This window comes from Terrapene carolina, unplaced genomic scaffold, assembly GCF_002925995.2.
Source record: "Terrapene carolina triunguis isolate 2854851 unplaced genomic scaffold, T_m_triunguis-2.0 Scaffold238, whole genome shotgun sequence".
NCBI classification, from domain to species: domain Eukaryota; kingdom Metazoa; phylum Chordata; order Testudines; family Emydidae; genus Terrapene; species Terrapene triunguis.
In genome coordinates, this window is record NW_020664589.1 from 5,971,364 (window position 1) to 5,985,502 (window position 14,139).

A 14,139-nucleotide genomic window follows, 5' to 3' on the forward strand; every position below is an offset into this window, starting at 1 on the left:
AATGCGTCCAGCTCCCTTCAGATCTGAACTGGTGCTGTTGCCGCACTGGTTAGTGAGTCAGAGGAATACACAGCAGACCAGGGGTCTAAGAAAGGGAACTTTAATTGCAGATTACAACCAAAAGTGGCAGTAGGCTGAACAGAAAGCATGATGAACTTTTATTGAAAGCAACGACTCGGACAGATCCTCCTGGTCAGAGCAACAGTAACGAGCACCCTCACTCCCTCCTGATTAGTCACCGAGACCCTTTGTTTTTCCTAGGCTCTGACCCTGTCTGAACCAGGACTTGCTGCAGTCTTGAACATGGTGCGAGCTAGTTCTCGAATTTGGAGGCGTTTTGTCTGTACCAATCCCACTGGCTCCACACAAGGAAGACACACACACACAAGGCTCAGTGGCACTCAGCTATGCGGCCCTCACCCTACACACAACGAGCAGAAGGAAGGACCACATGGGGAACTGCAGCCACAGAGGAGCAATTCAGAAGAGATTTGAGGCAGTTCCCAATGTGGGCCAATCTATCCTGCCTGCTGCATCCGCAGTTCAGTTAATGAGTCACCCAGTCATCTCCTCCAGTGCTGTAAAGCTTGGGCAGTGACAAAACCTTCTCCAACAGTGGCTCCCCAGCAGAAATGACCCATTAGAGCCAGCTACTGGTAAAGAGATGCTAATTCTGGGGGCAGAGACAGAAACTCTGTGCCAGATGGGCTGAGAGATGATCCCAGGCCCTTGGAAACAGCTCCCAAGGACGTCTAGGTACGTAAGCCCCCTTCCTTTATGCACACAACTGTTCCAGACAGCTCGTCCAGCCCAACATCTCAGACCAGGGCCTGCACCTCCTTTCCATCAGAGCTGCTGCTACAAGAGACTGCAGAACGTAAGGGTATTTCAAAGAAAAAGCCTGCTCCCTACTCGCTTTTCGGGGGGCCCCAGCAGTTAAAACACTCTGTCAAACTCTGTCTGATTGGTTGCAGCTGGATTCCTGCCCTGATTGGCTGGCTGCTGCGGCATGTGTCCACCTCTTCTCCTGGGTGGAGCCAGGTACTCAAACATGGATTGATTGTGCGTGGAGAGCATGTTCTTGAGATCAGAGGGCATCGGGTCCGACCAGAAGAAGTCATGATTCAGTGCATCGTCACTGTCTATTCTTTGGGCAGGATCCAGAACGAGTAGTTTGTCTATGAGATCCAGAGCGTATGGGTCTTTGACATAGGCTTTCAGGCGATCTTTAACCTTGCGCTTTTGGCCCTTGGGCAGGTCCAGTTTCTGGTACAGCTCATACTTATCCACATTTGGCCAAACCTAGAGGGGGCACAAGGGAGATTAGCCTTAGAGAGGAGACAGCTAAACCATTTTAGAGCCTGATGTTGGTGCCCTAACTAAATCCCACATGCATGCTGCATTCAGCTGTAGTGGAGAAACAAACCAACCAGTTCTTTCACTACACACCCTCTAGGGCCCCATGACATCCATTAGGGATTTTACTCTTGCAGTCGAAAGTGGAATGCATGCAGATGCTTCACAGACGAGCAGCAGTACAGAACCGTAAGGCAGATATTGCACTTGGAGATACATGGGGGAAAAAAATCAGCAGGGAAAATCTAGCAGTGTCCCTTTAAGCTGCTCTAGGATAGATAATTCTCATAGACCTCAGATAGCAGCTGTACAATAACATGGGCTGTCAATTATGAGAATACACAAAAGAAAAAGCTGACCAAATAACAAATGTATACAGCACCTTTCATCCCAGCTGAGCCCAGAGACCTTTGCAAACAAACCTCCTCCCCATCAGTCCGGCTCTGGGTGGAACATGGCAAGCTTTTGTTTATTTTAAAGGGGTAATACATTCACCTACATACAAGTGAAGGTCACAGTCTGACAGTCATATTTATCCATAGCACAGGTATAATCAGGCAGCAGCAGTGTAAGTCAGTGGCTCTCAAACTTTTGTACTGGTGACCCCTTTCACATAGCAAGCCTCTGAGTGCGACCCCCCTTATAAATTAAAAACACTTTTATATATTTAACACCATTATAAATGCTGGAGGCAAAGCGGAGTTTGGGGCGGAGGTTGACAGCTCGCGACCCCTCCATGTAATAACCTCACGGCCCCCTGAGGGGTCCCGACCCCCCGTTTGAGAACCCCTGGTGTAAGTCTATCTATCACTGCCCCACTGTGCCACAATCCTGACTTGAAGGGACCATCTCTAGGGGTTCAGACGCAATTCAAGACATTGGCCTCTCTTCTGAAAAAACTAGAGCCAAAAATGGTGGTGTTCTGAGAAAGAATGGTCAACTAGCAACTAGGCTGGCACCAAAGTCATTTCACACAGACCTCTCAATAGCCACAAGATGGTGGCAAGTTTACCAGTGTGATTGGTGCCACGGATCAGACAGATTCAGACCCACAACCTAGAAATGAAAAGCACCTTCTCTCTCGCTGTAATATTAAGTAATAGCCTATTACCAACCCCATAATAGGATAGCTGTTGAGGATTGTCTTGTGGCTAAAGTGCAGGACTGGAAGCTGAGAGACCGGGGTTCAATTCTCAGTTCTCTCACTGACTTGTTGAAAAACCCTGAGCAAATAACTTCAGCTCTGTGCCTCAATTTTCCCAGCTGTAAAATGGGGGTGTGACGTGTCATTCCATATTCTTTATGAAAATATGCTTATGATATGAATATGACATAACTGAGATCTACTTTATGCAAGATGGCTCATGGGAGATATCATTGGAAAGGTTATGATGTACTGAATGCGATTATCCAATTTGTATGCATGTATCATTTCTGTATCTGAAATTAGGAATATTGACTATGTATCTGTATTTCAACTGTTACTTTGGGTGACGCCCACTGCTAACACTTCAGGTACAACAGGCCCATCAGAAGAGACAATGGACGGTAAAAGGGCTTAGTCTTCCTGTGGGTCAGTCTGTGAAGAATGGCTACCGGGCCCTACAGGGTCAGGTGGTCTTGTCACCTGATACTAAAACATGACCTGGGACTTCTTGTAATTTTCCGCTGAAAGGGAAGGGAGTCAAACTAGGAAACAAAGGACTCCCACCTTATGCAAATCCTATTTAAGGGTGGGGAGTGAGGTAATCCAGGTCAGCAGTTCTCCCCTGCTGCCCCACCCAAGATGACTGCTGGAAACAACTAAGATAGAACGGGGGAAAGAACTGGACCCAGGCTGGAAGGGCGTCTGGCCTGTGAAGATTATTAGAACTACATTTAGTGTGAGAACTTACATGTAACCAATTTCTTTAGTGTATTAAGCTTCGTTTGCGTGCTCTGTTTTATTTTCTTAGTAATCTGCCTTGTTCTGTCTGCTACCTCCTTAGCTATTTAAAATACACCTGTTATAGTTAATTCTGGTTTACAATATAACCCAGTTGATGTGATTTCTAACTTGGGGGTGGAGGGGGGCGCGAAGAGAAGTTGTGCACACCCTCCTCCACATTGAGGGAAGAGGCGAATTTCATATAATTTGGGGTTTGTACTCCAAGGGGGGTGGACATCAGGGTGCTGTGGCAAGCCCTTTAAGCTGAGCCTTCTCAGAGCAGATCTCTGTCTCTCTGTGCAGCAGGGTGTGGCCCTGCCTGTGCTTGGCTGGAAAAGGCTGGGGAGCCTGGCCCAGCAAGACCAGGTAAAAGGGGGCCTGGGCTGGCAGAATAGTCTGACTCAGTGGCGTCCCAGCAGATCACGTGACATCCCAGGGGTCCAGCCCGTCACAGGGGGTGATACTCACCTCACGGGGGAGAGGCTAAATTCACTGTTTATCTTTGGTAGAGGTGCTAGAGCAGGGCAGTGTATCATTCTGGATACAGTAAACATGCTTGATCTCTTCAGGGAGCAACGCACACCTCTCACCACTCTTGGGATGTAAGGATGCCCCCTTTAAATGCAGCTGATAGGTATATTACTTGCTCAAGGTCACCCAGCAGGTCTGTCTCAGAGGCAGGATTAGATCTCAGGATTCCAGGTTTCTAAGCCCATGCCCATACAGTTTCCCACAGGTGCTGCATTCCCGTGCCTTGGGCCCCTACCTCCGGAGTGATGGATCCACAGAGCTGGCTGATGAGCGTGAGCTGGTGTTGCTCCGTGTTCCCCTGCATGATGGGGCTGCGAGTCCACATCTCTGCCATGATGCAGCCTGCACCCCAGAGATCAATGGGGGGGCCATAGTCCCGTTCCCCTAAAGAGAGCAGCACCAGATCAACCACTTAGACTCTAATATTAAGAGCTTTGCATGCGCCAGACTGAGAGAACAAAATAGTAAAGGGGACGGGGAAAGAGAAACAAACAGAAGATGGGAGAATTCCCTGTGCAATTTCTCCTCTAGCCAAGCCTCCCACCTACCTAAGAGAAGCTCCGGAGGCCGATACCACAGAGTCACCACCCGGTTGGTGTAGCGGTTGGGCTGACTGTTTTTTGCCAGGCTGAAGGCTCGAGCCAAACCAAAGTCTGCCAGCTTCAGGACCCCATCTCGGGTGATCAGTACATTTGCAGCTTTCATATCCCGGTGCAAGATCTGCACAAAGGAGGGAAATTGAAAGGTTAAGCCATCCAGCTCTATCTTCATCACAAAGGTCCCCACCACCAGGAAGGTGAATGGGGCATTCAGACCCTGGAAAAGAAACATCGGAAAGTCTAGGATTGGACGTGGATGAACACAACAGAAAATAAACCCATTGGGAGCATCTCACCGAGCATGGAGTTGGCTGGAGGGGGAAGTTACAGCTGAGGATCTAGAACTGGTGTGAGGTACTGCAACCATAACCCTCCAGTCACCCACAGGACAGAGAGAGCACAGGCAGTAGCATGACAAGCATCCCCACAGCAGCTAATGTGCCTCACCCCTGCCCTGGGAGAGCCAGGGTGAGTTCAGATTACATGGCCCAGTCAGTCCTGGGCCCTCAGGTTAGCAGTCACAGCACAGCTCTGCATTAGCTCCTGAACTTAGAACACAGGTCACCCTTACATTTGGTTTTCAGGTGTATCGTTTCCTTGGACACTCTATTCTGCAGTGTTACAAACACCATGGTGGGTTGGGAGGACTTGATAAGGATCCTTCAGAGCATCGTCCTCCCTCTTTTGAAAATACATCTTAAGCTTTTTACTTGGCCATCACTGGCTCTGCTAAAGCTTCCCACTCCCCCAGCCTATAAAAAGGAGCCTCCCAGCATCAAACCCTGAGACTGAGAATAATCATTACTGATTCAATGCTGAGCCACCCTGAAAAGTACACACGTCCCAGAGTGCCAGTGTGCAGAACTAGCAGCCCAGCTAGAGACACTGGCCTGTGCTCACAGCAGGGCACACACAAGGCCATTGCCGCCTCAGCCCTCAAGCCATGCAGCAAGGAAATACAGATCCTGCCCTTTACCTTATTCCTGTGGATGTAGTAAAGTCCATTCAGCAGCATCTGCATCACTTTCTTGATCTCCGACAGCGTGAACTTCACGTGGGCGTTGCTGAGGAGGCCTGCGAGGTCGTGCTCACAGAAATCGAACACCAGGTAGATGCTGCCCTTGCAGCGATTGTAGGGGGAGGCTACAAGAGAAGCAACGTGTGGTCGTTAAGGAGGTCTCTCCCCCACACTGACGGCTAGCTTTCCTTCTGTCAACTTCTAGCACCGGATGCTGGCCAGCCTTAGTTCAAGCACCATTCAACTCAGGAGGTTAAATATTGCCCCATAACCAAGAAATCGAAAACACGACGTAACTCTATCTTAAGGTCACAATCGAGCGTCAGGGTGAACACACAAGTTCTACCTCGCCTGCCCCCTTTCACCACGTACCCCCAGAGTCGTCAATTACACAGCCATAGCTATATAGAGAAATGGGGACATCCCTGGCCACCAAGAACCTCAGCATCTAGATACCCAGAAGGCTATCCAAAGGAGAAGTAGGGGGAATGCAGGAGGAGAGTTACAGCAGTGAAGATCATGGCATGTGTACATAACATAAAGCACATTGTTTCTTACGGTCACCCATGTTCAAAAAAGATGAATTCGATTTGCACAGAATGGGCTACTAGGGTGACCTGTCTTCTGAGAAGGAATGTTTAACCTACAAAGTGAAGGCTGGGAAGGAATGACTGCTCTCTATAAATACACCAAGGAGAGAGAAGAGCTACTGAAGCTAAAGGACAATGCTGTACAAGAACAAAGGGGGATAAACTGGCCATAGGGAAACTTGGGCTGGAGATTAGAAGATCTATAAACCATCAGAGGAATGAGGTTCTGGAACAGCCTCTCAACAATAGTAGTGAGGGCAAGACACCTATCTGGCTTTAAGATGGAGCTTGATAAGTTTACGAGTAAGATGATATGACAGGGCTGCCTGCTCATAGCAGAGGACTGGACTTGATGACCCAGAAGGACCCTTCCAGGCACGTTCTTATGTTTTTTAAGATTTAATTAATATACTGGGGGGCACATCCAAAATGAAGCCCAGGAGAGTGAACAACAGAAGACTGAGCAAAACCAAGGACTCTTCACTCTCTCAAATGCTGTATTACACAATAGAAGGTTTTACGCAGCCTCAGAGGATACGATTTGCTTCCAGGAGCGCAGATGCTGGCACTACACAAACACAGAGGAGGCTGCCCCAAAGAGACAGCTTGCAATGCAGTGGGAGGACAACCAGGCATTCAAGTGACTGCACCATGGAACCAGAAAGCCTTTGAATCCATTTACCAAAGTGCTTACAGTTACCAGCCACGGTTGGGGAACTCGGAGCAAACCAGCTGCAGAGCGTGGCATTAATACAAAGTTTATAAAAGGAGCCAACCTGTGTTGAACAATGTGTTAAACAAGAAGAGGGAGAGCTCCAGCTATTAATGGGATATTAACACCATTGGGTTTTGTTTGTTTTTTAAAGAAAGGACAAATGTAAAAAAACCAACCACTTTCAGGCTGAGAAACTTGTATGTCAAGTTTCTCTCCAGTGTCTTTTGTTGTTGTTGTTAAATAAACCCAGAAACATGAGTTTTATAATCTCACACACACACTTTCAACTGTAGTAGCACAGTATTTCAAAGGAGCTTACAAAGGCGTCTTCTAGTTGAGCTGCGATGCAGTCAAAGCTATGCTAACCAAGGCACGGCTACATCCCTAGCACATCAGGTGTTAACTCTCAGGGTATGTCTACACTACGAGGGTAATTCGATTTTACTTAAATCGAATATGTGGAATCGATATTGCAAAGTCGAACGTGTGTGTCCACACTAAGGACACACTAAGGACAGTAATTCGACTTTGTGAGTCCACACTAACGGGGCGAGCGTCGATATTGGAAGCGGTGCACTGTGGGCAGCTATCCCACAGTTCCCGCAGTCCCCGCTGCCCATCGGAATTCTGGGTCGAGCCGCCAATGCCTTCTGGGTAAAAAAAATTTGTCGTCATCCGTCTGTCACTAACGCCCTCCCTCCCTCCATGAAAGCGCCGGCGGGAAATCAGTTCGCGCACTTTTCTGGTCAGTGACAGCGCGGACGCCACAGCACTGCGATCATGGATCACGCTGCGACCATCGCTGCACTTGTGGCCGTTCTCAACACCTCGCAGCTTATCATACACCTTTCCCTGAGGCAGATGCAGAGAAATCGGGCGAGGAGGCTACGGCACCGCCGTGAGAGCCTGAAGTCGGAGAGTGGCACAGAGCTGTCAGAAACCACGAGCCCCAGCGCCCAGGACATGACGTTGGCAATGGGGCATGTGGATTTTGTTGAACGGCGATTCTGGGCCCGGGAAACAAGCACGGACTGGTGGGACCGTATAGTGCTTCAGGTCTGGGATGAATCCCAGTGGCTGCGAAACTTTCGCATGCGGAAGGGGACTTTCCTCGAACTTTGTGAGTTGCTGTCCCCTGCCCTGAAGCGCAAGGACACCCGCATGCGAGCAGCCCTCACTGTCCAGAAGCGAGTGGCCATAGCCCTCTGGAAGCTTGCAACGCCGGACAGCTACCGGTCAGTCGCGAACCACTTTGGTGTGGGCAAATCTACCGTGGGGGTTGTTGTCATGCAAGTAGCCAAGGCAATCGTGAAGGTACTGCTCCCAAAGGTAGTGACCCTGGGAAACGCGCAGGTCATCATAGATGGCTTTGCCGCGATGGGATTCCCAAACTGCGGTGGGGCTATCGATGGGACTCACATCCCTATCCTGGGACCGGACCACCAGGCCAGCCAGTACATCAATAGAAAGGGCTACTTTTCAATGGTGCTGCAAGCACTGGTGGACCATCGGGGACGGTTTACAAACATCTACGTCGGATGGCCGGGCAAGGTTCATGACGCTCGCGTGTTCAGGAACTCTGGTCTGTTTAGACGGCTGCAGGAAGGTATTTACTTCCCAGACCACAAAATAACTCTTGGGGATGTGGAGATGCCTACAGTCATCCTCGGGGACCCAGCCTACCCGCTAATGCCCTGGCTCATGAAGCCCTATACTGGCGCCCTGGACACAGAAAAAGAACTGTTCAACTACCGGCTGAGCAAGTGCAGAATGGTAGTGGAGTGTGCTTTTGGCCGTCTCAAAGGGAGATGGAGAAGCTTACTGACTCGCTGTGATCTCAGTGAAACCAATATCCCCATCGTTATTGCAGCTTGCTGTGTGCTCCACAATCTGTGTGAGAGCAAGGGGGAGACCTTTATGGCGGGGTGGGAGGTTGAGGCAAATAGCCTGGCTGCTGATTACGTCCAGCCAGACAGCCGGGCCATTAGAAGATCCCAGCGGCACGCCCTGTGCATCCGGGAGGCTTTGAAAGCTAGGTTCCTGAGTGAGCAGGGCAACCAGTGACTTTTCAGTTTGTGGACAGAAAAGCTGAACCTGCCCCCGTTTCTTTACCCAGTTCATTTTGACTATCCTCTCCAGTTACATACCCCCTTCACCCCCTTCCCCTTCCCAAAAAATAAAATCATTTCGATTTTGTTAATGAACACCGTTGTCTGTGTTGCTGTTTTCGCGGGAATATTTTAAACCGGGGACGCAGACTGTGGCGGGGGGCGGGTTCAGTGTTCTGATGCAAATGATGCTTCTAAACTCCCGGAATGCCAGGCTCCGCACTGGTGGACTGGTTATTTCAATGGAGAACATGAAAAACACCTCCCAGACTGACCAGGGTAACCAGTGACTGCACTGTGTATGTGTCCTGATGCTGGACCTGACACCGCCTCTGTACCCTGCTAAAGGTCACTGTCCTGCCCAATTACCAAGCCCCTTCCCCCCCTCCAGACAGACTCTCCCTCAAAAGAACCTGACTGAAACAGTAATGGAGAGAAACAAACATTTTATTGCGAACCAGACATGAAACGTGGGGGGTGAAACTTGGACGGGGGCTTGTGTGAGGTGGGTAGGAAAGGACTTATGAAATTTTGGGGAATGTCAGCCTTCTAGTGCTAGAGCAGTCTGCAGGGGTTGACTGAAAGTTTTAACGGCCCTTGCCGCCCCTCCTTCTTTGGAGTTTGGGTGAGGGTGGTGTGGGACTTGGTGGCGGGTGAGGGCGGTTACAGATAGACTGCAGCGGGGCTCTGTCCTCCTGCCTCCGGTCTTGCAGAACATCCACAAGGCGCCGGAGCGTGTCCGTTTGCTCCCTCATTAGTCCAAGCAGCTTTTCAGTAGCCTGTTGGTCCTCCTGACGCCACCTCTCCTCCCGTTCCATGACTGCTCGGTGCATTTGTGACAAGTTCTCCCTCCACTGTGTCTGCTGGGCTGCCTGGGCTCGGGAGCATCCCATTAGTTCTGAGAACATGTCTTCACGCGTCTTCTTCTTCCTCCGCCTAATCTGCGCTAGCCTCTGGGAGTGTGCTGACAGGCTGGGTTGGGAGACAGTCGCAGATGTGTCTGTGTGAATTGTGAAAAGGGAGTGAATTCCTGAGACAGATAAATGAAATTGTATACAAAGAACCTAGTCTTTCTCTGTGAACAAGACCATGCACTGCACCTCTCACATGCGCACTCAGGACAAGGTCGAATTTTCGGCCGTCGCCTTCAGTGCCTGTGGACTTGCGGAGGTCTTGGAGTGATCTGAGAAGCGTGGCTGGAGACCTGAACTTCTGGAGCGGGCAATAATGGTAAGCCGCAGACTTGTGGCTGCTTAAAACTCCAGCAGTAGCACTGGCCTCCTTTCACATTGAAAGCAATGCCAGTCTCTGCTGCCAGCAATCAGGACAGCATCAACTCTGCCCCTGTCCCACCCCCTCGCGGCTGTCCCAGGGAAAGATCCCTGTATGCTGCCCCTCTCCCTCCACCGCGTGGCTGTAAAGCAGTCCCAATACTAACATTCCCCTCCCTAATTCAAAGCAGGGCGTCATGAGCGACATCACCCTTCTGAGGATCCCGGACACCCAGAGAGAACGCATGCTGCGGGAAAGCATGCAGAAACCGGGGCCGTATGCCGCCATGCTATGTCGGGCCATGATCCCGGAGTACTTGATTGTGGCGTGGAGGGGGCATGTCTGCTACCACGGAGGGCCCACTAAGATTGCCCTACCCCGGAACCTGATCAACAGGCTTGAGCTCTACCTCCACGAGACCTACGAGGAGTTCTCCTACGAGGATTTCTCGTCGATCCCCGGCCACATTGACCGGATTTTCGCGTAGGTGCACTGGGACTATGGAGTGGAGCGTCTTGGGCCTGGGAATCATGGAGTAACGGACATTGTGAAAATTTTTTAAAACACTTGGGACTAAATTGAGAAGAGCCTAAGACAGAGAAATCATGAAAACCCATTTGTTACCTTTGTAAATATTCCTGTTTTGTACCTGATTATTTTTTTACTAGTTTACAGAACTTTTATAAATGTACATTGTTAATAGTATAAATATTACCGTTCTGTTTTAAATAAATGTTTACATGTTTACAGCACTTACTGCTTGATCCTTCCCCTGATTCTGTGTCCGGGGTAAGGGATGGGGACGGTTGGTACGGGATCTCGGTAAGGGTGATGAAGAGCTCCTGGCTGTCGGGGAAATCAGCGGTGCCAGCGCTGTCGACTGCCTCGTCCTCCTCATCTCCTTCTTCATCTTCCCCGTCCGCTGTCATGTCCGACGAGGAACCGGCCGCGGACATGATCCCATCCTCGGAGTCCACGGTCAGGGGTGGGGTAGTGGTGGCGGCCGCTCCCAGGATGGAATGCAGTGCCTCGTAGAAACGGGATGTGTGGGGCTGGGATCCGGAGCGTCCGTTAGCCTCTTTGGTTTTTTGGTAGCCTTGTCTCAGCTCCTTGATTTTCACGCGGCACTGCGTTGCATCCCGGCTGTAGCCTCTCTCTGCCATGGCTTTGGAGATCTTCTCGTAGATCTTAGCATTCCTTCTTTTGGAGCGCAGCTCTGAAAGCACGGACTCATCGCCCCACACTGCGATGAGATCCAAGACTTCCCGATCAGTCCATGCTGGGGCCCTCTTTCTATTAGATTGCACGGCCATCTCTGCTGGAGAGCTCTGCATAGTTGCCACTGCTGCTGAGCTCCCCTCGATGTCCAAAGAGGAACTGAGATTCAAACTGCCCAGACAGGAAAATGAAAATGAATTCAAATTTTCCCGGGGGTGTGGCTGGTCAGAGCATCCGAGCTCTGACTGCAGTCCAGAGCGTCAACAGAGTGGTGCACTGTGGGATAGCTCCCGGAGCTATTACCGTCGATTTCCATCCACACCTAGCCTAATTCGATATGGCCATGTCGAATTTAGCGCTAATCCTCTCGTTGGGGAGGATTACAGAAATCGATTTAAAGAGAGCTTTATGTCGAACTAAATGGCTTCCTGGTGTGGACGGGTGCAGGGTTAATTCGATATAACGGCGCTAAAGTCGACATAAAAGCCTAGTGTAGACCAGGCCTCATATATAATAACACCACCATGTAGTTCTTTTCATCCATAGATCTCAACACACTTTACAAAGCAGGCCAGTATCATTTATCCCAGTTTTACAGATGGGAAACTGAGGCGCAGGGAGGGGCAGTGACTTGCCCAAGGGCTCAGCAGGCCACTGTTATCCAAAGGAGACAGGTATCCACCAAAATCTTTGGACAAACCAGGCTATTTTGTATTGGGCAAGTGCATCTCGCTGAAAGAAAAATAAAAGGGCACGCTAGAGATCAACTGATGTGAGTGAACAAAACAAAAAGGGGGAACTAAAACATGCTACCTTTGGTCCTGCAGATTTCTATGAGGTTCACCACATTCTCATGCTTGAGCAGCTGAAGGATTTTGATCTCACGTAGGGCTGTGATGGGGAACTAACAAGGAGATAAGAGAGCCACATGTCAGAATTGCAAGAGAATATCCCAATCTAGTCTAAAGCAGGTGTGGGGGTAGGGGGTGGCGGAGGAGGGAAGAGAGAAAATCATGGCAGAAATCTCAAAGAGGAGATGTATTCAAGCAGAATTAAATGTGGACAAAGTGCAGCTAGGGTCAGAACAGAGGCTAAAAGCAACGTTGTTTAGTTCCTGTCTGCTCAGTTTACAACTCTTAGCACCTAGAAACTTAAGTAGAAGTTGAGTGTCCTTAACACCATACAAGATCAGACCCTTAGGGTGCGGCAACAGCTACTCAAAAAAAACAAAGTGAGAGGTGAAAAAGAATAGTCTGGTTTTGCTTCTTATGAGATCACCAGCAATACAGAGGTTTGTCATCAGAATATGGACACATTGTATTATGTGTGATCCTGATTAGAATGCAGCTCCCCATCTCCTCAGTGTATCAACACTACCATGTTAACAGAAGTAAAATCTTATTGGGAACAACAGAGATGTGACTCAGACACACAAGGCAATATGGAAAGAGTATTTTGGGGTTTTTTTAAACAAATTACTTTCCTGATACATAGGGAAACACAACACTTTCTAAATGGAAACAGTCTTGTATATTACTTCATCCATTTCCATACTGGTTTTTACTGCAGTAGGTCCTGCAAAGTTACACACACTATGAATTTCCTTGTCATCCCAGACAAAGATTCAGTCTTTGTCTACTAAAGACATATGCCCAGCTCTCAAACTCCCGTTCTCCCACACCATACACAGTACAGGCACATGCCCATCAATCTTACCCCCTCCTTCTCATTTTCCATCAACACTTTCTTCAGAGCCACTTTCTTGCCAGTCTGTCGATGTTTTGCTTTGAACACTTCCCTGCAGAGAGGACGGAAATACATGAGCATTCCTGGAGGAGTTGAGGTGGCCAAGTGGAGCAGGCACAGCCAGGAAAGACCAAACAAGACATTTCTACACTTCCACACAGGCAGCTCTGTGCTGACCCTCTGCCTAAGCCAGGTCTTCCCGCTTCATGCCAAGAAGCACCATGATCTCCTCTAGAGAGCAGGCTCTCAGATTCCAGGGCATGTGAGAGAATGGCAATGGGACAGGACTCTCACAGATCCCCAGGAGACTACTGGGAGCAGGCCTTGCAGATTCCAAGAGGTGGCAGGAAGGGTACAGGGGGAATCTCAGACCTTAGAGGCATTCAGGAGGGAGTCTCTCTCTCAGATCCCAGGGCTCTGGGGGGGGGGGGGGGCGGGGGGGGGGGGGCCCGCCCCCGGGGCCCGGGGGGGGGGGGGGGGGGGGCAAGGCGCCAGGTCCCTCAAACCCCGTGGGGGGGGCAGGCCCGGGAGGGTCCGGCTCTCACCCGAACGTGCCCTGCCCGATCTTCGCCAGCTTCTCGTACTTGGACACCTCGTCGCAGAAGGGGCACTCCACCGTGTCGTACTGCTTGGCCATGCCGGGGCCGTGCCAGCCCTCGCTAGGCCTCCGTCGCCCCAAGCGACGGCGCGTTTGGTGACGTGTTACCCCGGGAGCTTCCGGTCTCGCGCGCTATGCCCCGCCCCTTCCTGCGCCGCGGTGCCGCCTGGGAGTTGTAGTTCTGGACCGGCGGGGAACGCTCACGGTTGAGCTCGGAGGCGCTCCGCGGCCCCGCGCGTCTTCTCCGGGGGTCGCAGCGCCAAGGGGCCCCCGGGTCTGCCCCAGCACCACGGCTGCGTGTGTCTTCAGGCCATCGCTGCGTGTCCTTACACCGCCTCCGCTCCATCTCCCCATGTCTGCACTGGCCAAGCGCTTCACACCGACTCCCGTGGCGTATTTCCCGGAAAGCCGCCTCCTGCTTTGCCATATGAACCGTCTCACCCTTGCCTCGTGCTCCCCTG

At 50.6% G+C, this 14,139-nt stretch overlaps 1 protein-coding gene across 1 annotated transcript; it reads right to left on the minus strand.

Moving 5' to 3' along the window:
- Nucleotides 1-84: 84 nt before the first annotated feature.
- On the minus strand, nt 85-13,773 carry CDK9 (cyclin dependent kinase 9). The gene is made up of 7 exons (XM_026657299.1): nt 13,626-13,773; nt 13,051-13,132; nt 12,148-12,238; nt 5,390-5,556; nt 4,363-4,534; nt 4,050-4,198; nt 85-1,302 (listed from the first exon to the last, which is right to left on the minus strand). Exons 1-7 carry the CDS (start codon nt 13,715-13,717, stop codon nt 937-939), a joined length of 1,119 nt encoding a protein of 372 aa, XP_026513084.1. The 5' UTR covers nt 13,718-13,773; the 3' UTR covers nt 85-936.
- Between the last annotated feature and the right edge of the window lie 366 nt (nt 13,774-14,139).

Bases quoted from the DNA above. Each gene is read 5' to 3' on its own strand.
- CDK9 (XM_026657299.1), bottom strand. From the start codon at position 13,717: ATGGCCAAGCAGTACGACACGGTGGAGTGCCCCTTCTGCGACGAGGTG. The intron at 12,239-13,050 runs GTAAGATTGATG...TCTCCTTGTTAG, and splicing joins TGGAAAATGAGAAGGAGGGG to TTCCCCATCACAGCCCTACG. The intron at 4,535-5,389 runs GTAAAGGGCAGG...TCCTTTGTGCAG, and splicing joins ACTACATCCACAGGAATAAG to ATCTTGCACCGGGATATGAA.